At 47.4% G+C, this 25,710-nt stretch overlaps 1 protein-coding gene across 1 annotated transcript in view; it reads right to left on the bottom strand.

Moving 5' to 3' along the window:
• Positions 1-16,009: 16,009 nt before the first annotated feature.
• LOC130202438 (kunitz-type protease inhibitor 1-like) overlaps positions 16,010-25,710 on the bottom strand; it is a 27,722-nt gene continuing 18,021 nt past the window's right edge. The window contains exons 9-10 of the mRNA XM_056427975.1: positions 16,469-16,531; positions 16,010-16,382 (exon numbers count right to left, since the gene is read on the bottom strand). Coding sequence (XP_056283950.1) covers positions 16,168-16,382; positions 16,469-16,531 — 278 coding nt within the window. The 3' untranslated portion in view covers positions 16,010-16,167. The remainder of the gene's footprint in view (positions 16,383-16,468; positions 16,532-25,710) is intronic.

Genomic DNA, 25,710 nt, shown 5'->3' with positions numbered 1-25,710 from the left:
GGAGGAGGAGGAGGGGCACTATGAGGAGGAGGAGGAGGAGGAGGAGGAGGAGGAGGGGCACTATGAGGAGGAGGAGGAGGAGGGGCACTATGAGGAGGAGGAGCAGGAGGAGGAGGGAGGAGGAGGAAGACTGAGAGGGAGCAGGAGGAGGGCAACAGAGGAGGAGGAGGGCAGGCAGGAGGAATAATAAGGAGGAGGAGGAGGAGGAGGAGGAGGGGCACTATGAGGAGGAGGAGGAGGAGGAGGAGGAGGAGGGAGGAGGAGGCAACAGGAGGGAGGAGGAAGAGGGAGGAGGGAGCACACTGAGGAGGAGGAGAATGAGGAGGAGGAGGAGAAGGAGAGGGAGGAGGAGGAGGGGCACTATGAGGAGGAGGAGGAGGAGGAGAGGGAGGAGGAGGGGCACTATGAGGAGGAGGAGGAGAGAGGAGGAGCACTATGAGGAGGAGGAGGAGGAGAGGGAGAGAGGAGGGCAATAGGAGGAGGAGCAATATGAGAGGAGGAGGCAGAGGAGGAGGGGTAATAAGAGGAGGAGGAGGAGGAGAGGAGGAGGAGGAGGGACAAGAGAGAGGAGGAGGAGGAGGAGGAGGGAAGATGGAGGAGGAGGAGGAGCAGGAGGAGGAGGAGGAGCACTATGAGGAGGAGGAGGAGGACCATGAGGAGGAGGAGGCAGTAGGCATATGAGGGAGGAGGGAGGAGGGCACTAGGAGGAGGAGGAGGCACTATGAGAGGCATCAAGGAGGAGGAGGAGTAGAGAGGAGGAGGAGGAGGGCACCATGAGGAGGAGGAGGGAGGAGGAGAGGACCAGAGAGGAGGGCACCCAGAGGAGGAGGAGAGGACCAGAGGAGGGGGACTAGGAGGAGGAGGAGGAGGACCAGGTGACCCAGGGCACCCATGAGGACCCAGAGGGTCAGGAGGACCAGGGGCACTAGGAGGCACTATGAGGGGAGAGGACCTAGAGGACCCAGAGAGGAGAGGGAGGACCAGAGGACACTGAGAGGAGGAGGAGGAGGAGACCCAGAAATCTAGAGGACCCAGAGGGGCACACTATGAGGGAGGAGGAGAGGGAGGGCAGAGGAGGAGGAGGAGGGACCCAGAGGACCCAGAGGACCAGAGGACCAGAGGACCCAGAGGACCCAGAGGACCAGAGGACCAGAGGACCCAGAGGACCAGAGGACCCAGAGGACCAGAGGACCCAGAGGACCAGAGGACCAGAGGACCCAGAGAGGTTTATATCTAGAGGACCAGAGGACCAGAGGACCAGGACTGAGAGGACCCAGAGGACCCAGGACCAGAGGACCAGGACAGAGGACCCAGAGGACCAGGACCCAGGACAGGGCCCAGAGGACCCAGAGGACCAGGAGGACCCAGAGGACAGAGGACAGGACTGAGGACCAGAGGACCCAGAGGACCAGAGGACCCAGAGGACCAGAGGACCAGAGGACCCAGAGGACCAGAGGGCCAGAGGACCCAGAGGACCAGAGGACCCAGAGGACCAGAGGACCCAGAGGACCAGAGGACCCAGAGGACCAGAGGACCCAGAGGACCAGAGGACCCAGAGGACCAGAGGACCAGAGGACCCAGAGGACCAGAGGACCAGAGGACCAGAGGACCAGAGGACCAGAGGACCAGAGGACCCAGAGGACCAGAGGACCAGAGGACCCAGAGGACCCAGAGGACCAGAGGACCCAGAGGGCCAGAGGACCCAGAGGACCCAGAGGACCAGAGGACCAGAGGTTAGAGGACAGAGGACAGAGGACCAGAGCACAGAGGACCAGAGGACCCAGGACCAGAGGTTGGAGAGGACCCAGAGGACCCAGAGGACCAGAGGACCAGCCCAGAGGACCCAGGAGGACAGAGGACCCAGAGGACTAAGAGGACAGAGGGTTGGGGAGGACCCAGAGGACCAGAGGGCCAGAGGACCCAGAGGACCAGAGGACCCAGAGGACCAGAGGACCCAGAGGACCAGAGGACCCAGAGGACCCAGAGGACCAGAGGACCAGAGGACCAGAGGACCAGAGGACCCAGAGGACCCAGAGGACCCAGAGGACAGAGGACCCAGGACAGAGGACAGAGGACCCAGGACAGAGGACAGAGGACCCAGGACAGAGGACAGAGGACCCAGGACAGAGGACAGAGGACAGAGGACCAGAGGACCCAGAGGACCAGAGGACCAGAGGACCAGAGGACCAGAGGACCAGAGGACCAGAGGACCCAGAGGACCAGAGGACCAGAGGACCCAGAGGACCAGAGGACCAGAGGACCCAGAGGACCCAGAGGACCAGAGGACCAGAGGGCCAGAGGACCCAGAGGACCAGAGGACCCAGAGGACCAGAGGACCAGAGGACCCAGAGGACCAGAGGACCAGAGGACCCAGAGGACCAGAGGGCCAGAGGACCCAGAGGACCAGAGGACCCAGAGGACCAGAGGACCCAGAGGACCAGAGGACCAGAGGACCAGAGGACCCAGAGGACCAGAGGACCCAGAGGACCAGAGGACCAGAGGCCAGAGGACCTAGAGACCAGAGGACAGAGGACCAGAGGACCAGGACCCAGAGGACCAGGGACCCAGAGGCAGAGGACGGGCCAGAGGACCAGAGGGCCAGAGGACCCAGAGGACCAGAGGACCAGAGGACCCAGAGGACCAGAGGACCCAGAGGACCAGAGGACCAGAGGACCAGAGGACCAGAGGACCAGAGGACCCAGAGGACCAGAGGACCCAGAGGACCCAGAGGACCAGAGGACCCAGAGGACCAGAGGACCAGAGGACCCAGAGGACCCAGAGGACCCAGAGGACCCAGAGGACCAGAGGACCCAGAGGACCAGAGGACCCAGAGGACCAGAGGACCCAGAGGACCCAGAGGACCCAGAGGACCAGAGGACCAGAGGACCAGAGGACCAGAGGACCCAGAGGACCAGAGGAGGACCAGAGGACCCAGGACCCAGAGGACCCAGAGGACCAGAGGACCAGAGGCAGAGGACCCAGAGGGACCCAGAGGACCAGGACACAAGGACCAGAGGACCAGAGGACACGAGGACCAGAGGACCAGAGGACCCGAGGACCAGGACAGAGGACAGAGGACCAGAGGACCAGGACCCAGAGACCAGAGGACCCAGGACAGAAAGGACCCAGAGGACCAGAGGACCCAGAGGACCCAGAGGGCCAGAGGACCCAGAGGACCCAGAGGGCCAGAGGACCAGAGGACCCAGAGGGCCAGAGGATAGAGGGCCAGAGGATAGAGGGCCAGAGGACCCAGAGGACAGAGGAGGGACAGAGGACCAGAGGACCCAGAGGACACAGAGGACCAGAGGACCCAGGACCCCAGAGGACCCAGAGGACCCAGAGGACAGGACCCAGGACAGAGGACCAGAGGGACCCAGAGGACCAGGGCCAGAGGGACCAGAGGACCAGAGGGCCAGAGGACCCAGAGGACCAGAGGACCAGAGGACCCAGAGGACCAGAGGACCCAGAGGACCAGGACCCAGAGGACCAGGACCAGAGGACCCAGAGGCCAGAGGACCCAGGACCAGAGGACCAGAGGGCCAGAGGACCCAGAGGACCAGAGGACCAGAGGACCCAGAGGACCAGAGGACCCAGAGGACCAGAGGACCAGAGGCCCAGAGGACCCAGGACCAGAGGACCAGAGGACCCAGAGGACCAGAGGACCAGAGGACCCAGAGGACCCAGAGGACCCAGAGGACCCAGAGGACCAGAGGACCCAGAGGACCAGAGGGCCAGAGGACCAGAGGACCCAGAGGACCAGAGGACCAGAGGACCCAGAGGACCAGAGGACCAGAGGACCCAGAGGACCAGAGGACCCAGAGGACCAGAGGACCCAGAGGACCCAGAGGACCAGAGGACCCAGAGAGGACCAGAGGACCAGAGGACCAGAGGACCCAGAGGACCAGAGGACCAGAGGACCCAGAGGACCAGAGGGCCAGAGGACCCAGAGGACCAGAGGACCAGAGGACCCAGAGGACCAGAGGGCCAGAGGACCCAGAGGACCAGAGGGCCAGAGGACCAGAGGGCCAGAGGACCCAGAGGACCAGAGGACCAGAGGACCCAGAGGACCAGAGGACCAGAGGACCCAGAGGACCAGAGGACCCAGAGGACCAGAGGACCAGAGGACCAGAGGGCCAGAGGACCCAGAGGACCAGAGGACCCAGAGGACCAGAGGACCCAGAGGGCCAGAGGACCAGAGGACCAGAGGACCCAGAGGACCAGAGGACCCAGAGGACCAGAGGACCAGAGGACCCAGGACCCAGAGGACCAGAGGACCAGAGGACCAGAGGACCAGAGGACCCAGAGGACCAGAGGACCCAGAGGACCCAGAGGATCCAGAGGACCCAGAGGACCCAGAGGACCCAGAGGACCAGAGGACCAGAGGACCCAGAGGACCAGAGGACCCAGAGGACCAGAGGACCCAGAGGACCCAGAGGATCCAGAGGACCCAGAGGACCAGAGGACCAGAGGACCCAGAGGACCCAGAGGACCCAGAGGGCCAGAGGACCAGAGGACCCACCAAGCTGCTCAGGGCCCCCTCAGACTCTGCAGGTAGACCCCCACAGGTGGTCTACAGAGGGCCTGCTGACCCACTTCAAGTCCAGAGTTCAACCAGCAGCCGCTGATGAGATTAGCATGAGAGCTAATCCGCTAACGGAGACAGACAGACAGGTGGGGGGGCATAGAGACAGACAGGTGGGGGGCATAGAGACAGACAGGTGGGGGGGCATATAGACAGACAGGTGGGGGCATAGAGACAGACAGGTGGGGCATAGTGATGACAGACAGGTGGGGGCATAGAGACAGACAGGTGGGGGCATAGAGACAGACAGGTGGGGGCATGAGAGACAGACAGGTGGGGGCATAGGGACAGACGGGTGGGGGCAAGACGAACAGGTGGGGGGCATATAGACAGACAGGTGGGGACATATAGACAGACAGGTGGAGACATGAGAGACAGCAGACGGGTGGGGGCATGGGGACGGACGGGTGGGGGGCATAGGGAGACAGGTGGGGCATGGAACCCAGACCGGAGGTGGGGGGCATAGACAGACCGGGTGAGGGGGCATAGAGAGACAGACAGGTAGAGCATAGAGACAGACAGGTGGGGGCATAGGAGACGGACAGGTGGGGGCATAGACTGGACAGGTGGGGGCATAGGGACAGACAGGTGGGGGCATAGAGACAGACAGGTGGGGGCATAGAGACAGACAGGTGGGGGCATATAGACAGACAGGTGGGGGCACTTAAAGACAGACAGGTGGGGGCATATGACAGACAGGTGGGGGCATAGAGACAGACAGGTGGGGCATGAGACAGACAGGTGGGGGCATAGAGACAGACAGGTGGGGGCATGAGACAGACAGGTAGGGGGCATAGGGGCAGACAGGGGCATATAGACAGACAGGTGGGGGGCATAGGGCAGACAGGTGGGGGCATAGGGAACCAGACAGGTGGGGGCATAGAGACAGACGGTGGGGCATATGGACAGACGGGTGGGGGCATGGGGGACAGACGGGTGGGGCATAGGACAGACAGCCAGACGGGTGGGGACATGAGGACAGACAGGTTGGGGGGCATAGAGGACAGACAGGTGGAGACGCCACTCCAGACAGACAGGTGGGGCATAGAGACAGACAGGTGGGGGCATGGGACAATGGCAGACAGGTAGGGGCATGGCAAAGAGACAGACAGGTGAGGGGCATAGAGATGAACAGGTGGGGGCATGAGACAGACAGGTAGAGGGCATAAGAGACAGACGGGTGGGGGCATAGAGACAGACAGGCAGGAGGGCATATAGACAGACAGGTGGGGGCATAGAGACAGACAGGTGGGGGGAATAGAGACAGACAGGTGGGGGCATAGGGAACAGACAGGTGGGGGCATAGAGACAGACAGGTGGGGGCATAGAGACAGACGGGTGGGGGCATGAGACAGACAGGTGGGGGCATGAGACAGACAGGTGGGGGGCATGAGACAGACGGGTGGGGGGCATAGGGGCAGAACCCAGGTGGGGAATAGAGACAGACAGGTGGGGGCATAGGGAGACAGACAGGTGGGGGGAGCATGAGACAGACAGGTGGAGACGCCAAGAGACAGACAGGTGGGGGGCATAGAACGGATGGGTGGGGGCATGAGAGACAGACAGGTGGGGGCATAGGGCAGACGGTGAGACGGTGGGTGGGGGCATGAGACAGACAGGTGGGAGACAGAACAGACAGGTGGGGGGCATAGAGACAGACAGGTGGGGGCAAGAGACAGACAGGTGGGGGCATATAGACAGACAGGTGGGGGCATAGAGACAGACAGGTGGGGGGCATGAGACAGGCAGGTGGGGGGCATAGAGACCTTGAACGGGTGGGGGGGCATAGAGACAGACAGGTGGTCAGGTGACCCACTGAGAGACAGACAGGTGGGGGCATGAGAGACAGACGGGTGGGGGCATAGAGACAGACAGGTGGGGGCATAGAGACAGACAGGGGGGGGCATAGAGACAGACAGGTGGGGGCATAGAGACAGCAGACAGGTGGGGGCACATGGGGGTGAGACAGGTGGGGGCATAGAGACAGGAACGGGTGGGGCATAAGGACAGACAGACAGGTGGAGGCATAGAGACAGACAGGTGGGGGCATAGAGACAGACAGGTGGGGGCATAGAGACAGACAGGTGGGGGCATAGAGACAGACAGGTGGGAGGCATGAGACAGACAGGTGGGGGGCATATAGACAGCAGACAGGTGGGGGCATAGAGACAGACAGGTGGGGGCATAGGAACATACAGGTGGGGGCATAGTGACAGACAGGTGGGGGGCATGAGACAGACAGGTGGGGGCATGAGACAGACAGGTGGGGGCATAGAGACAGACAGGTGGGGGCATAGAGACAGACAGGTGGGGCATAGAGACAGACAGGTGGGGGCATAGAGACAGACAGGTGCAGGGGGCATGAGAGACAGACAGGTGGGGGGCATGGGGACAGACAGGTGGGGGCATGAGAGACCCATAGAATACAGACAGGTGAGGCATAATGGGTGGGGGGGCATGAGACAGACGGGTGGGGGCATATGGACAGGTGGGGGCATAGAGACAGACAGGTGGGGGCATAGAGACAGACAGGTGGGGCAGTGACAGCAGACGGGTGGGGGCATGAGACAGACGGGTAGAACTTAGGGAGACAGACGGGTGGGGGGCTGAGACAGACAGGTGGGGGAGGCAAGAGACAGACAGGTGGGGCATAGGGACAGACGGTGGGGGCATAGAGACAGCAGACAGGTGGGGCATAGAGACAGACAGGGGGGGGCATAGAGACAGACAGGTGGGGGCATAGAGACAGACAGGTGGGGGCATATGAACAAGACAGGTGGGGGCATGAGAGCAGACGTTGGGGCATGGTGACAGACAGGTGGGGGCATAGAGAGACAGACAGGTGGGGGCATAGAGACAGACAGGTGGGGGCATACAGAGAGACAGACAGGTGGGGGGCATAGAGACAGACAGGTGGGGGCATTACAGAACAGGTGGGGGGCATTATGAGACAGACAGGTGGGGGCATGGACAGACAGACAGGTGGGGGCAAGATTAGACAGGTGTGGGGACATAGAGACAGACAGGTGGGGGCAGAGACAGGTGGGGGGGCATATAGACAGACAGGTGGGGGGGCATAGAGACAGACAGGTGGGGGGGCATAGAGACAGACAGGTGGGGGCATAGAGACAGACGGGTGGAGGCATAGAGACAGTGGGGCTGGGGGCATAGAGACAGACAGGGTGGGGGCAGAGCAGACAGGTGGGGGCATGAGACAGACAGTGGGGAGCAAGAGACAGACAGGTGGGGGCAGAGAGACAGGTGGGGGCATATAGACAGACAGGTGGGGGCACAGAGACAGACAGGGGGGCATATAGACAGACAGGTGGGGGCATGAGACAGACAGGTGGGGCATAGAGACAGACCAGGTGGGAGCATAGAGACAGACAGGTGGGGGGCATAGAGACAGACAGGTGCAGGGGCATAGAGACAGACAGGTGGGGGCATAGACAGACAGGTAAAAGGCATAGAGACAGACAGGTGAGGGGCATAAAGACAGACAGGTGGGGGCATAAGAGACAGACAGGTGGGGGCATAGAGACAGACAGGTGGGGAAGACAAGAGACAGACAGGTGGGGGCATAGAGACAGGTGGGGGGCATAGAGACAGACAGGTGGGGGGCATAGGAGACAGACAGGTGGGGCATAGAGACAGACAGGTGGGGGCATAGAGACAGACAGGTGGGGGCATAGAGACAGCAGACAGGTGGGGGCATAGAGACAGACAGGTGCAGGGGCATAGAGACAGACAGGTGGGGGCATAGAGACAGACAGGTGGGGGGCATGGGGACAGACAGGTGGGGGCATGAGAGACCAGACGGGTGGGAGACAGACAGGTGGGGGCATAAGACAGACAGGTGGGGGCATGGGACAGACAGGTGGGGGACAGACAGGTGGGGACATAGGGACAGACACAGACAGGTGGGGGGCATAGAGACAGACAGGTGGGGGGGCATAGAGACAGACAGGTGGGGGGGCATAGAGACAGACAGGTGGGGGGCATAGAGACAGACAGGTGGGGGCATGAGAGACAGACAGGTGGGGGGCATAGAGACAGACAGGTGGGGGCACAAGACAGAAAGGTGGGGGCATAGAGACAGACAGGTGGTGGGGCAGACAGGTGGGGGCATGAGACAGACAGGTGGGGGCAGACAGGTGAACGGGTGGGGGGCATAGAGACAGACAGGTGGGGGCATAGAGACAGACAGGTGGGGGCATATACAGACAGGTAAAGGCTAGAGACATGAGACTGGACGGTGGGGGGCATAGAGACAGACAGGTGGGGGCATAGAGACAGACAGGTGGGGGCATAGGAGACCAGGTGGGGGCATAGAGACAGACAGGTGGGGGGCATAGAGACAGACAGGTGGGGGGGGCATAGAGACAGACAGGTGGGGGGGCATAGAGACAGACAGGTGGGGGGCATAGAGACAGACAGGTGTGGGGGCAGAGAAACAGACAGGTGGGGGCATGGGGACAGACAGGTGGGGGGCATAGAGACAGACAGGTGGGGGGGGGCACAGACAGGTGGGGGCATAGAGACAGACAGGTGGGGGCATGAGACAGACAGGTGGGGCATGAGGACAGACAGGTGGGGGCATATAGACAGACAGGTGGGGGCATACAGACAGGTGGGGGCATAGACAGACAGGTGGGGGCATAGAGACAGACAGGTGGGGGGCATAGAGACAGACAGGTGGGGGGGCATAGAGACAGACAGGTGGGGGGGCATAGAGACAGACAGGTGGGGGGCATAGAGACAGACAGGTGGGGGGGCATAGAGACAGACAGGTGGGGGGCATAGAGACAGACAGACAGTAGAACACTAGAACAGTAGAACAGTAGAACACTAGAACACTAGAACAGTAGAACACTAGAACAGTAGAACACTAGAACACTAGAACAGTAGAACAGTAGAACACTAGAACAGTAGAACACTAGAACAGTAGAACAGTAGAACACTAGAACAGTAGAACACTAGAACAGTTGAACAGTAGAACAGTAGAACACTAGAACACTAGAACAGTAGAACACTAGAACAGTAGAACACTAGAACAGTAGAACACTAGAACAGTAGAGCACTAGAACACTAGAACAGTAGAACACTAGAACAGTAGAACAGTTGAACAGTTGAACACTAGAACACTAGAACACTAGAACAGTAGAGCACTAGAACAGTAGAACACTAGAACAGTAGAACAGTAGAACACTAGAACAGTAGAACACTAGAACACTAGAACAGTAGAACACTAGAACACTAGAACACTAGAACAGTAGAACACTAGAACACTTCACATGTTCTATTAGAACACTTCACATATTCTCCAAGAACACTTCACATGTTCTCCAAGAACACTTCACATGTTCTCCAAGAACACTTCACATGTTCTCTAAGAACACTTCACATGTTCTCCAAGAACACTTCACATGTTCTCCAAGAACACTTCACATGTTCTCTAAGAACACTTCACTTTCTATTAAATTACTTCACTTTCTCCAAGAACACTTCACATATTCTCAGAACACATCACATGTTCTCTGGAACACTTCACATGTTCTCCAAGAACACTTCACATGTTCTCTAAGAACACTTCACATGTTCTATTAGAACACTTCACATGTTCTCCAAGAACACTTCACATGTTCTCCAAGAACACTTCACATGTTCTCTAAGAACACTTCACATGTTCTCGAAGAACACTTCACATGTTCTCCAAGAACACTTCACATGTTCTCCAAGAACACTTCACATGTTCTCTAAGAACACTTCACATGTTCTATTAGAACACTTCACATGTTCTCCAAGAACACTTCACATGTTCTCCAAGAACACTTCACATGTTCTCCAAGAACACTTCACATGTTCTCCCACTTCACATGTTCTAAGAACACTTCATGTTCTAAGAACACTTCACGTTCTAAGAACACTTCACATGTTCTCCAGAACACTTCACATGTTCTGAAGAACACTTCACATGTTGAAGGAGTTATTATTTATTACACAGTGTTTATGGAGTTATTATTTATTACAGTGTTTATGGAGTTATTATTTATTACAGTGTTTATAGAGTTATTATTTATTACAGTGTTTATGGAGTTATTATTTATTACAGTGTTTATGGAGTTATTATTTATTACAGTGTTTATGGAGTTATTATTTATTACAGTGTTTATATAGTTATTATTTATTACAGTGTTTATGGAGTTATTATTTATTACAGTGTTTATGGAGTTATTATTTATTACAGTGTTTATAGAGTTATTATTTATTACAGTGTTTATGGAGTTATTATTTATTACAGTGTTTATGGAGTTATTATTTATTACAGTGTTTATAGAGTTATTATTTATTACAGTGTTTATGGAGTTATTATTTATTACAGTGTTTATGGAGTTATTATTTATTACAGTGTTTATAGAGTTATTATTTATTACAGTGTTTATGGAGTTATTATTTATTACAGTGTTTATGGAGTTATTATTTATTACAGTGTTTATGGAGTTATTATTTATTACAGTGTTTATGGAGTTATTATTTATTACAGTGTTTATGGAGTTATTATTTATTACAGTGTTTATGGAGTTATTATTTATTACAGTGTTTATGGAGTTATTATTTATTACAGTGTTTATAGAGTTATTATTTATTACAGTGTTTATGGAGTTATTATTTATTACAGTGTTTATGGAGTTATTATTTATTACAGTGTTTATGGAGTTATTATTTATTACAGTGTTTATGGAGTTATTATTTATTACAGTGTTTATGGAGTTATTATTTATTACAGTGTTTATGGAGTTATTATTTATTACAGTGTTTATGGAGTTATTATTTATTACAGTGTTTATGGAGTTATTATTTATTACAGTGTTTATGAGTTATTATTTATTACAGTGTTTATAGAGTTTATTATTTATTACAGTGTTTATGGAGTTATTATTTATTACAGTGTTTATGGAGTTATTATTTATTACAGTGTTTATGGAGTTATTATTTATTACAGTGTTTATGGAGTTATTATTTATTACAGTGTTTATAGTTATTATTTATTACAGTGTTTATGGAGTTATTATTTATTACAGTGTTTATGGAGTTATTATTTATTACAGTGTTTATAGAGTTATTATTTATTACAGTGTTTATGGAGTTATTATTTATTACAGTGTTTATAGAGTTATTATTTATTACAGTGTTTATGGAGTTATTATTTATTACAGTGTTTATGGAGTTATTATTTATTACAGTGTTTATGGAGTTATTATTTATTACAGTGTTTATAGAGTTATTATTTATTACAGTGTTTATGGAGTTATTATTTATTACACAGTGTTTATGGAGTTATTATTTATTACAGTGTTTATGGAGTTATTATTTATTACAGTGTTTATGGAGTTATTATTTATTACAGTGTTTATGGAGTTATTATTTATTACAGTGTTTATGGAGTTATTATTTATTACAGTGTTTATGGAGTTATTATTTATTACAGTGTTTATGGAGTTATTATTTATTACAGTGTTTATGGAGTTATTATTTATTACAGTGTTTATGGAGTTATTATTTATTACAGTGTTTATAGAGTTATTATTTATTACAGTGTTTATGGAGTTATTATTTATTACAGTGTTTATGGAGTTATTATTTATTACAGTGTTTATGGAGTTATTATTTATTACAGTGTTTATAGAGTTATTATTTATTACAGTGTTTATGGAGTTATTATTTATTACAGTGTTTATGGAGTTATTATTTATTACAGTGTTTATGGAGTTATTATTTATTACAGTGTTTATGGAGTTATTATTTATTACAGTGTTTATAGAGTTATTATTTATTACAGTGTTTATGGAGTTATTATTTATTACAGTGTTTATGGAGTTATTATTTATTACACAGTGTTTATGGAGTTATTATTTATTACAGTGTTTATGGAGTTATTATTTATTACAGTGTTTATGGAGTTATTATTTATTACAGTGTTTATGGAGTTATTATTTATTACAGTGTTTATGGAGTTATTATTTATTACAGTGTTTATGGAGTTATTATTTATTACACAGTGTTTATAGAGTTATTATTTATTACAGTGTTTATGGAGTTATTATTTATTACAGTGTTTATGGAGTTATTATTTATTACAGTGTTTATGGAGTTATTATTTATTACAGTGTTTATGGAGTTATTATTTATTACAGTGTTTATAGAGTTATTATTTATTACAGTGTTTATAGAGTTATTATTTATTACAGTGTTTATGGAGTTATTATTTATTACAGTGTTTATGGAGTTATTATTTATTACACAGTGTTTATAGAGTTATTATTTATTACAGTGTTTATGGAGTTATTATTTATTACAGTGTTTATAGAGTTATTATTTATTACACAGTGTTTATGGAGTTATTATTTATTACAGTGTTTATGGAGTTATTATTTATTACACAGTGTTTATAGAGTTATTATTTATTACAGTGTTTATAGAGTTATTATTTATTACACAGTGTTTATGGAGTTATTATTTATTACACAGTGTTTATGGAGTTATTATTTATTACAGTGTTTATGGAGTTATTATTTATTACAGTGTTTATGGAGTTATTATTTATTACAGTGTTTATGGAGTTATTATTTATTACAGTGTTTATAGAGTTATTATTTAGTACAGTGTTTATAGAGTTATTATTTATTAGTGTTTATGGAGGCTGCGGTCCATCATGACCACGACCTCCCGCCACACCAATAGCTTTTTCCCGACGGCGGTCGGGCTCATCAATGGACCCCGGGACTGACTGACTGTCACCCCCAGGACTACCACCTCTTCTTCCACCTTCCTCTCCCTCCTTCTTGCCCTTCCTCTTCCTCCTCCTCCCTCTTCTTCCTCCTCCTCCTCCTTGCGTTGATTGTTGTTTGTCATGTCCAAATGTTGCACCTTCCACCAAAAAAAATTCCTCGTTTGTTTGTGAAAACATTCATTCTTTGGCAATAAACCTGTTTCTGATTCTGATTCTGATTCTGATTCTGATTAGTGTTTATGGAGTTATTATTTATTACAGAGTTTATGGAGTTATTATTTATTAGTGTTTATGGAGTTATTATTTATTTCAGTGTTTATGGAGTTATTATTTATTACAGTGTTTATAGAGTTATTATTTAGTACAGTGTTTATAGAGTTATTATTTATTAGTGTTTATGGAGTTATTATTTATTAGTGTTTATGGAGTTATTATTTATTACACAGTGTTTATGGAGTTATTATTTATTACACAGTGTTTATAGAGTTATTATTTATTACAGTGTTTATGGAGTTATTATTTATTACAGTGTTTATAGAGTTATTATTTATTACACAGTGTTTATAGAGTTATTATTTATTACAGTGTTTATGGAGTTATTATTTATTACACAGTGTTTATAGAGTTATTATTTATTACAGTGTTTATAGTTATTATTTATTACAGTGTTTATAGAGTTATTATTTATTACAGTTTATGGAGTTATTATTTATTACACAGTTTATGGAGTTATTATTTATTACAGTGTTTATGGAGTTATTATTTATTACACAGTGTTAATGGAGTTATTATTTATTACAGTGTTTATAGAGTTATTATTTATTACAGTGTTTATAGAGTTATTATTTATTACAGTGTTTATAGAGTTATTATTTATTAGTGTTTATGGAGTTATTATTTATTACACAGTGTTTATGGAGTTATTATTTATTACAGTGTTTATAGAGTTATTATTTATTACAGTGTTTATAGAGTTATTATTTATTAGTGTTTATGGAGTTATTATTTATTACAGTGTTTATGGAGTTATTATTTATGACAGTGTTTATAGTTATTATTTATTAGTGTTTATGGAGTTATTATTTATTACACAGTGTTAATGGAGTTATTATTTATTACAGTGTTTATAGAGTTATTATCTATTACAGTGTTTATGGAGTTATTATTTATTACAGTGTTTATGGAGTTATTATTTATTACACAGTGTTTATGGAGTTATTATTTATTACACAGTGTTTATGGAGTTATTATTTATTACACAGTGTTTATGGAGTTATTATTTATTACAGTGTTTATGGAGTTATTATTTATTACACAGTGTTTATGGAGTTATTATTTATTACACAGTGTTTATGGAGTTATTATTTATTACACAGTGTTTATGGAGTTATTATTTATTACAGTGTTTATGGAGTTATTATTTATTACACAGTGTTTATAGAGTTATTATTTATTACAGTGTTTATGGAGTTATTATTTATTACAGTGTTTATGGAGTTATTATTTATTACAGTGTTTATGGAGTTATTATTTATTACACAGTGTTTATAGAGTTATTATTTATTACAGTGTTTATGGAGTTATTATTTATTACAGTGTTTATGGAGTTATTATTTATTACAGTGTTTATGGAGTTATTATTTATTACAGTGTTTATGGAGTTATTATTTATTACAGTGTTTATAGAGTTATTATTTATTACAGTGTTTATGGAGTTATTATTTATTACAGTGTTTATGGAGTTATTATTTATTACAGTGTTTATGGAGTTATTATTTATTACAGTGTTTATGGAGTTATTATTTATTACAGTGTTTATGGAGTTATTATTTATTACAGTGTTTATAGAGTTATTATTTATTACAGTGTTTATGGAGTTATTATTTATTACAGTGTTTATGGAGTTATTATTTATTACAGTGTTTATGGAGTTATTATTTATTACAGTGTTTATGGAGTTATTATTTATTACACAGTGTTTATAGAGTTATTATTTATTACACAGTGTTTATGGAGTTATTATTTATTACAGTGTTTATGGAGTTATTATTTATTACAGTGTTTATAGAGTTATTATTTATTACAGTGTTTATAGAGTTATTATTTATTACAGTGTTTATAGAGTTATTATTTATTACAGTGTTTATGGAGTTATTATTTATTACAGTGTTTATGGAGTTATTATTTATTACACAGTGTTTATAGAGTTATTATTTATTACAGTGTTTATAGAGTTATTATTTATTACAGTGTTTATAGAGTTATTATTTATTAGTGTTTATGGAGTTATTATTTATTACAGTGTTTATGGAGTTATTATTTATGACAGTGTTTATAGTTATTATTTATTAGTGTTTATGGAGTTATTATTTATTACACAGTGTTAATGGAGTTATTATTTATTACAGTGTTTATAGAGTTATTATCTATTACAGTGTTTATGGAGTTATTATTTATTCCAGTGTTTATGGAGTTATTATTTATTACACAGTGTTTATGGAGTTATTATTTATTACACAGTGTTTATGGAGTTATTATTTATTACACAGTGTTTATGGAGTTATTATTTATTACACAGTGTTTATGGAGTTATTATTTATTACAGTGTTTATGGAGTTATTATTTATTACACAGTGTTTATGGAGTTATTATTTATTACACAGTGTTTATGGAGTTATTATTTATTACACGCACAACAGGACAAAGTATCAAACCTTAACACATATGGAGGACCTATTTACATTCAAGCTGACATCAAAGAACCGACACCTGATCACATCCCGCGGATCGATCCTCACTCCCCGGTGGTGCTGTTGGACACCAGCGTCTCCTGCTGCGACAGCGCCACGTGGGCGGGGCCTGTGGCCACCGGCCTATGGGAGCCGTGGGCGGGGCCTGTGGCCACCGGCCTATGGGAGCGCCCCTTCCGGCCCTTCAGGAAGCAGTAGGTGAGCACGGCCAGCAGAGCCAAGATGGCCACCGACAGGCACACGGCCAGAGCGATGTTCCCTGGAGGAGGAGCACAGCGTCACGACACCGGAACTACAAATGCTCCTCCATGTTTGTAGTTTCCCAAGACAAGTCAAAGATGTCACCTGAGTCGCTGTCGTCCTTCTCCGCGTAACGGTCGAATATTGCTCTGAAGAAGGCATGGCGCTCTGTGGAGGAGGCAAGGAGACAAGGAGGTGAGGAGACGAGGAGATGAGACAAGGAGGTGTGGAGATGAGGTGGCAAAGAGGCAAGGAGACAAGGAGGTGAGGAGACGAGGAGATGAGACAAGGAGGTGAGGAGATGAGGTGGCAAAGAGGCAAGGAGACAAGGAGGTGAGGAGACGAGGAGATGAGACAAGGAGGTGAGGAGACGAGGAGACAAGGAGGTGAGGAGACAAGGAGGTGAGGAGATGAGACAAGGAGGTGAGGAGACGAGACAAGGTGGTGAGGAGATGAGGTGGCAAAGAGGTGAGGAGACGAGGAGATGAGACAAGGAGACAAGGAGGAGATGAGATGAGACAAGGAGGTGAGGAGATGAGGTGGCAAAGAGGCAAGGAGACAAGTAGGTGAGGAGTCAAGGAGGTGAGGAGACGAGGAGATGAGGAGATGAGGTGGCAAAGAGGCAAGGAGACAAGGAGGTGAGGAGATGAGGTGGCAAAGAGGCAAGGAGACAAGTAGGTGAGGAGTCAAGGAGATGAGGAGACAAGGAGGTGAGGAGATGAGGTGGCAAAGAGGCAAGGAGACAAGGAGGTGAGGAGACGAGGAGATGAGACAAGGAGGTGAGGAGACGAGACAAGGAGGTGAGGAGACGAGGAGATGAGACAAGGAGGTGAGGAGACGAGGAGACAAGGAGGTGAGGAGACGAGGAGGTGAGACAAGGTGGTGAGGAGATGAGGTGGCAAAGAGGTGAGGAGACGAGGAGACAAGGAGGTGAGGAGACGAGGAGATGAGACAAGGAGGTGAGATGAGGAGACAAGGAGGTGAGGAGATGAGGTGGCAAAGAGGCAAGGAGACAAGTAGGTGAGGAGACAAGGAGGTGAGGAGACGAGGAGATGAGACAAGGAGGTGAGGAGATGAGGTGGCAAAGAGGCAAGGAGACAAGGAGGTGAGGAGACGAGGAGATGAGACAAGGAGGTGAGGAGACGAGGAGACAAGGAGGTGAGGAGACAAGGAGGTGAGGAGATGAGACAAGGAGGTGAGGAGACGAGACAAGGTGGTGAGGAGATGAGGTGGCAAAGAGGTGAGGAGACGAGGAGATGAGACAAGGAGACAAGGAGGAGATGAGATGAGACAAGGAGGTGAGGAGATGAGGTGGCAAAGAGGCAAGGAGACAAGTAGGTGAGGAGTCAAGGAGGTGAGGAGACGAGGAGATGAGGAGATGAGGTGGCAAAGAGGCAAGGAGACAAGGAGGTGAGGAGATGAGGTGGCAAAGAGGCAAGGAGACAAGTAGGTGAGGAGTCAAGGAGATGAGGAGACAAGGAGGTGAGGAGATGAGGTGGCAAAGAGGCAAGGAGACAAGGAGGTGAGGAGACGAGGAGATGAGACAAGGAGGTGAGGAGACGAGACAAGGAGGTGAGGAGACGAGGAGATGAGACAAGGAGGTGAGGAGACGAGGAGACAAGGAGGTGAGGAGACGGGAGGTGTGAGACAAGGTGGTGAGGAGATGAGGTGGCAAAGAGGTGAGGAGACGAGGAGACAAGGAGGTGAGGAGACGAGGAGATGAGACAAGGAGGTGAGATGAGGAGACAAGGAGGTGAGGAGATGAGGTGGCAAAGAGGCAAGGAGACAAGTAGGTGAGGAGACAAGGAGGTGAGGAGACGAGGAGATGAGACAAGGAGGTGAGGAGATGAGGTGGCAAAGAGGCAAGGAGACAAGGAGGTGAGGAGACGAGGAGATGAGACAAGGAGGTGAGGAGACGAGGAGACAAGGAGGTGAGGAGACGAGGAGATGAGACAAGGAGGTGAGGAGACGAGACAAGGTGGTGAGGAGATGAGGTGGCAAAGAGGTGAGGAGACGAGGAGATGAGACAAGGAGACAAGGAGGAGATGAGATGAGACAAGGAGGTGAGGAGATGAGGTGGCAAAGAGGCAAGGAGACAAGTAGGTGAGGAGTCAAGGAGGTGAGGAGACGAGGAGATGAGGAGATGAGGTGGCAAAGAGGCAAGGAGACAAGGAGGTGAGGAGATGAGGTGGCAAAGAGGCAAGGAGACAAGTAGGTGAGGAGTCAAGGAGATGAGGAGACAAGGAGGTGAGGAGATGAGGTGGCAAAGAGGCAAGGAGACAAGGAGGTGAGGAGACGAGGAGATGAGACAAGGAGGTGAGGAGACGAGACAAGGAGGTGAGGAGACGAGGAGATGAGACAAGGAGGTGAGGAGACGAGGAGGTGAGACAAGGTGGTGAGGAGATGAGGTGGCAAAGAGGTGAGGAGACGAGGAGGTGAGGAGACGAGGAGATGAGACAAGGAGGTGAGATGAGGAGACAAGGAGGTGAGGAGATGAGGTGGCAAAGAGGCAAGGAGACAAGTAGGTGAGGAGACAAGGAGGTGAGGAGACGAGGAGATGAGACAAGGAGGTGAGGAGATGAGGTGGCAAAGAGGCAAGGAGACAAGGAGGTGAGGAGATGAGAAGGAGGTGAGGAGACGAGGAGACAAGGAGGTGAGGAGACAAGGAGGTGAGGAGACGAGGAGATGAGACAAGGAGGTGAGGAGACGAGACAAGGTGGTGAGGAGATGAGGTGGCAAAGAGGTGAGGAGACGAGGAGATGAGACAAGAAGACAAGGAGGAGATGAGATGAGACAAGGAGGTGAGGAGATGAGGTGGCAAAGAGGCAAGGAGACAAGTAGGTGAGGAGTCAAGGAGGTGAGGAGACGAGGAGATGAGACAAGGAGGTGAGGAGATGAGGAGACGAGGAGGTGAGGAGATGAGGTGGCAAAGAGGCAAGGAGACAAGTAGGTGAGGAGTCAAGGAGGTGAGGAGACGAGGAGATGAGACAAGGAGGTGAGGAGACGAGGAGACAAGGAGGGGACTTTATGTACGTCACATGGTACATACGTGTACTTATACCTGTGTACTACGTACCCGTATACATACATACGTGTGTACTTGTTACCTGTCACTCCTCTACATGTGTACTTGTTACCTGTCACTCCTCTGCAGGTGTACATGTGTACTTGTGTACTTGTTACCTGTCACTCCTCTACAGGTGTACATGTGTACTTGTGTACTTGTTACCTGTCACTCCTCTGCAGGTGTACATGTGTACATGTGTACTTGTTACCTGTGACTCCTCTGCAGGTGTACATGTATACTTGTGTACTTATTACCTGTCACTCCTCTGCAGGTGTACATGTGTACTTGTTACCTGTCACTCCTCTACATGTGTACTTGTTACCTGTCACTCCTCTACATGTGTACTTGTTACCTGTCACTCCTCTACATGTGTACTTGTTACCTGTCACTCCTCTGCAGGTGTACATGTGTACTTGTGTACTTGTTACCTGTCACTCCTCTACTTGAGTACTTGTGTACTTGTTACCTGTCACTCCTCTACTTGTGTACTTGTTACCTGTCACTCCTCTACTTGTGTACTTGTTACCTGTCACTCCTCTACTTGAGTACTTGTGTACTTGTTACCTGTCACTCCTCTACTTGTGTACTTGTTACCTGTCACTCCTTTACTTGTGTACTTGTTACCTGTCACTCCTCTACATGTGTACTTGTGTACTTGTTACCTGTCACTCCTCTACTTGTGTACTTGTTACCCGTCACTCTGCAGGTGTACATGTGTACTTGTGTACTTGTTACCTGTCACTCCTCTACATGTGTACTTGTTACCTGTCACTCCTCTACATGTGTACTTGTTACCTGTCACTCCTCTACATGTGTACTTGTGTACTTGTTATCTGTCACTCCTCTACATGTGTACTTGTGTACTTGTTACCTGTCACTCCTCTGCAGGTGTACATGTATACTTGTGTACTTGTTACCCGTCACTCCTCTGCAGGTGTACATGTGTACTTGTGTACTTGTTACCTGTCACTCCTCTACATGTGTACTTGTGTACTTGTTACCTGTCACTCCTCTACATGTGTACTTGTTACCTGTCACTCCTCTACTTGTGTACTTGTTACCTGTCACTCCTCTACATGTGTACTTGTGTACTGTCACTCCTCTGCAGGTGTACATGTGTACTTGTTACCTGTCACTCCTCTACTTGTGTACTTGTTACCTGTCACTCCTCTACTTGTGTACTTGTTACCTGTCACTCCTCTACATGTGTACTTGTTACCTGTCACTCCTCTACCGGTGTACTTGTTACCTGTCACTCCTCTACTTGTGTACTTGTCACTCCTCTACTTGTGTACTTGTTACCTGTCACTCCTCTGCAGGTGTACTTGTGTACTTGTTACCTGTCACTCCTCTGCAGGTGTACTTGTGTACTTGTTACCTGTCACTCCTCTACATGTGTACTTGTTACCTGTCACTCCTCTACTTGTGTACTTGTTACCTGTCACTCCTCTACTTGTGTACTTGTTACCTGTCACTCCTCTACAGGTGTACTTGTGTACTTGTTACATGTCACTCCTCTACATGTGTACTTGTGTACTTGTTACCTGTCACTCCTCTACATGTGTACTTGTGTACTGTCACTCCTCTGCAGGTGTACATGTGTACTTGTTACCTGTCACTCCTCTACTTGTGTACTTGTTACCTGTCACTCCTCTACATGTGTACTTGTGTACTTGTTACCTGTCACTCCTCTACTTGTGTACTTGTTACCTGTCACTCCTCTACTTGTGTACTTGTTACCTGTCACTCCTCTACAGGTGTACTTGTGTACTTGTTACCTGTCACTCCTCTACATGTGTACTTGTTACCTGTCACTCCTCTACTTGTGTACTTGTTACCTGTCACTCCTCTACAGGTGTACTTGTTACCTGTCACTCCTCTACATGTGTACTTGTTACCTGTCACTCCTCTACTTGTGTACTTGTTACCTGTCACTCCTCTGCAGGTGTACTTGTGTACTTGTTACCTGTCACTCCTCTACATGTGTACTTGTTACCTGTCACTCCTCTACTTGTGTACTTGTTACCTGTCACTCCTCTACTTGTGTACTTGTTACCTGTCACTCCTCTACGGGTGTACTTGTGTACTTGTTACCTGTCACTCCTCTACAGGTGTACTTGTGTACTTGTTACCTGTCACTCCTCTACATGTGTACTTGTGTACTTGTTACCTGTCACTCCTCTACAGGTCTACTTGTGTACTTGTTACCTGTCACTCCTCTACTTGTGTACTTGTTACCTGTCACTCCTCTACATGTGTACTTGTGTACTTGTTACCTGTCACTCCTCTACTTGTGTACTTGTTACCTGTCACTCCTCTACTTGTGTACTTGTTACCTGTCACTCCTCTACAGGTGTACTTGTGTACTTGTTACCTGTCACTCCTCTACATGTGTACTTGTTACCTGTCACTCCTCTACTTGTGTACTTGTTACCTGTCACTCCTCTACAGGTGTACTTGTTACCTGTCACTCCTCTACATGTGTACTTGTTACCTGTCACTCCTCTACTTGTGTACTTGTTACCTGTCACTCCTCTGCAGGTGTACTTGTGTACTTGTTACCTGTCACTCCTCTACATGTTACCTGTCACTCTACATGTGTACTTGTTACCTGTCACTCCTCTACTTGTGTACTTGTTACCTGTCACTCCTCTACTTGTGTACTTGTTACCTGTCACTCCTCTACAGGTGTACTTGTGTACTTGTTACCTGTCACTCCTCTACAGGTGTACTTGTGTACTTGTTACCTGTCACTCCTCTACATGTGTACTTGTGTACTTGTTACCTGTCACTCCTCTACTTGTGTACTTGTTACCTGTCACTCCTCTACATGTGTACTTGTTACCTGTCACTCCCACAGGTCTACTTGTGTACTTGTTACCTGTCACCCTCTACATGTGTACTTGTTACCTGTCACCCTCTACTTGTGTACTTGTTACCTGTCACTCCTCTACATACTTGTGTACTTGTTACCTGTCACTCCTCTACAGGTCTACTTGTGTACTTGTTACCTGTCACTCCTCTACATGTGTACTTGTTACCTGTCACTCCTCTACTTGTGTACTTGTTACCTGTCACTCCTCTACAGGTCTACTTGTGTACTTGTTACCTGTCACTCCTCTACAGGTCTACTTGTGTACTTGTTACCTGTCACTCCTCTACATGTGTACTTGTTACCCGTCACTCCTCTACTTGTGTACTTGTTACCTGTCACTCCTCTACAGGTCTACTTGTGTACTTGTTACCTGTCACTCCTCTACAGGTCTACTTGTGTACTTGTTACCTGTCACTCCTCTACATGTGTACTTGTTACCTGTCACTCCTCTACATGTGTACTTGTTACCTGTCACTCCTCTGCAGGTGTACATGTGTACTTGTTACCTGTCACTCCTCTACTTGTGTACTTGTTACCTGTCACTCCTCTACTTGTGTACTTGTTACCTGTCACTCCTCTACTTGAGTACTTGTGTACTTGTTACCTGTCACTCCTCTACTTGTGTACTTGTTACCTGTCACTCCTTTACTTGTGTACTTGTTACCTGTCACTCCTCTACATGTGTACTTGTGTACTTGTTACCTGTCACTCCTCTACTTGTGTACTTGTTACCCGTCACTCTGCAGGTGTGTACTTGTGTACTTGTTACCTGTCACTCCTCTACATGTGTACTTGTTACCTGTCACTCCTCTACATGTGTAATTGTTACCTGTCACTCCTCTACATGTGTACTTGTGTACTTGTTACCTGTCACTCCTCTACATGTGTACTTGTGTACTTGTTACCTGTCACTCCTCTGCAGGTGTACATGTATACTTGTGTACTTGTTACCCGTCACTCCTCTGCAGGTGTACATGTGTACTTGTGTACTTGTTACCTGTCACTCCTCTACATGTGTACTTGTTACCTGTCACTCCTCTACATGTGTACTTGTTACCTGTCACTCCTCTACTTGTGTACTTGTTACCTGTCACTCCTCTACATGTGTACTTGTGTACTGTCACTCCTCTGCAGGTGTACATGTGTACTTGTTACCTGTCACTCCTCTACTTGTGTACTTGTTACCTGTCACTCCTCTACTTGTGTACTTGTTACCTGTCACTCCTCTACTTGTGTACTTGTTACCTGTCACTCCTCTACATGTGTACTTGTTACCTGTCACTCCTCTACCGGTGTACTTGTTACCTGTCACTCCTCTACTTGTACTTGTACTTGTCACTCTCTACTACTTGTGTACTTGTTACCTGTCACTCCTCTGCAGGTGTACTTGTGTACTTGTTACCTGTCACTCCTCTGCAGGTGTACTTGTGTACTTGTTACCTGTCACTCCTCTACATGTGTACTTGTTACCTGTCACTCCTCTACTTGTGTACTTGTTACCTGTCACTCCTCTACTTGTGTACTTGTTACCTGTCACTCCTCTACAGGTGTACTTGTGTACTTGTTACCTGTCACTCCTCTACATGTGTACTTGTGTACTTGTTACCTGTCACTCCTCTACAGGTCTACTTGTGTACTTGTTACCTGTCACTCCTCTACTTGTGTACTTGTTACCTGTCACTCCTCTACATGTGTACTTGTGTACTTGTTACCTGTCACTCCTCTACTTGTGTACTTGTTACCTGTCACTCCTCTACTTGTGTACTTGTTACCTGTCACTCCTCTACAGGTGTACTTGTGTACTTGTTACCTGTCACTCCTCTACATGTGTACTTGTTACCTGTCACTCCTCTACAGGTGTACTTGTTACCTGTCACTCCTCTACATGTGTACTTGTTACCTGTCACTCCTCTGCAGGTGTACTTGTGTACTTGTTACCTGTCACTCCTCTACATGTGTACTTGTTACCTGTCACTCCTCTACTTGTGTACTTGTTACCTGTCACTCCTCTGCAGGTGTACTTGTTACCTGTCACTCCTCTACATGTGTACTTGTTACCTGTCACTCCTCTACATGTGTACTTGTTACCTGTCACTCCTCTACTTGTGTACTTGTTACCTGTCACTCCTCTACTTGTGTACTTGTTACCTGTCACTCCTCTACAGGTGTACTTGTGTACTTGTTACCTGTCACTCCTCTACAGGTGTACTTGTGTACTTGTTACCTGTCACTCCTCTACATGTGTATTTGTGTACTTGTTACCTGTCACTCCTCTACAGGTCTACTTGTGTACTTGTTACCTGTCACTCCTCTACTTGTGTACTTGTTACCTGTCTCTACTTGTGTACTTGTTACCTGTCACTCCTCTACTTGTGTACTTGTTACCTGTCACTCCTCTACATGTGTACTTGTGTACTTGTTACCTGTCACTCCTCTACAGGTTGTGTACTTGTTACCTGTCACTCCTCTACATGTGTACTTGTGTACTTGTTACCTGTCACTCCTCTACTTGTGTACTTGTTACCTGTCACTCCTCTACAGGTCTACTTGTGTACTTGTTACCTGTCACTCCTCTACATGTGTACTTGTGTACTTGTTACCTGTCACTCCTCTACAGGTCTACTTGTGTACTTGTTACCTGTCACTCCTCTACAGGTCTACTTGTGTACTTGTTACCTGTCACTCCTCTACAGGTCTACTTGTGTACTTGTTACCTGTCACTCCTCTACATGTGTACTTGTTACCTGTCACTCCTCTACTTGTGTACTTGTTACCTGTCACTCCTCTACAGGTGTACTTGTTACCTGTCACTCCTCTACAGGTCTACTTGTGTACTTGTTACCTGTCACTCCTCTACATGTGTACTTGTTACCTGTCACTCCTCTACTTGTGTACTTGTTACCTGTCACTCCTCTACAGGTCTACTTGTGTACTTGTTACCTGTCACTCCTCTACATGTGTACTTGTTACCTGTCACGTACTTGTTACCTGTCACACTTGTGTACTTGTTACCTGTCACTCCTCTACTTGTGTACTTGTTACCTGTCACTCCTCTACTTGTGTACTTGTTACCTGTCACTCCTCTACAGGTCTACTTGTGTACTTGTTACCTGTCACTCCTCTACAGGTCTACTTGTGTACTTGTTACCTGTCACTCCTCTACAGGTGTACTTGTGTACTTGTTACCTGTCACTCCTCTACATGTGTACTTGTGTACTTGTTACCTGTCACTCCTCTACAGGTGTACTTGTGTACTTGTTACCTGTCACTCCTCTACATGTGTACTTGTGTACTTGTTACCTGTCACTCTACAGGTCTACTTGTGTACTTGTTACCTGTCACTCCTCTACTTGTGTACTTGTTACCTGTCACTCCTCTACTTGTGTACTTGTTACCTGTCACTCC

This window comes from Pseudoliparis swirei, chromosome 12 (assembly GCF_029220125.1).
Source record: "Pseudoliparis swirei isolate HS2019 ecotype Mariana Trench chromosome 12, NWPU_hadal_v1, whole genome shotgun sequence".
Taxonomy (NCBI): Eukaryota; Metazoa; Chordata; class Actinopteri; order Perciformes; family Liparidae; genus Pseudoliparis; species Pseudoliparis swirei.
The sequence above is the reverse complement of the archived record's forward strand: the minus strand, read 5'-3'. Positions and strand labels throughout refer to the sequence as shown.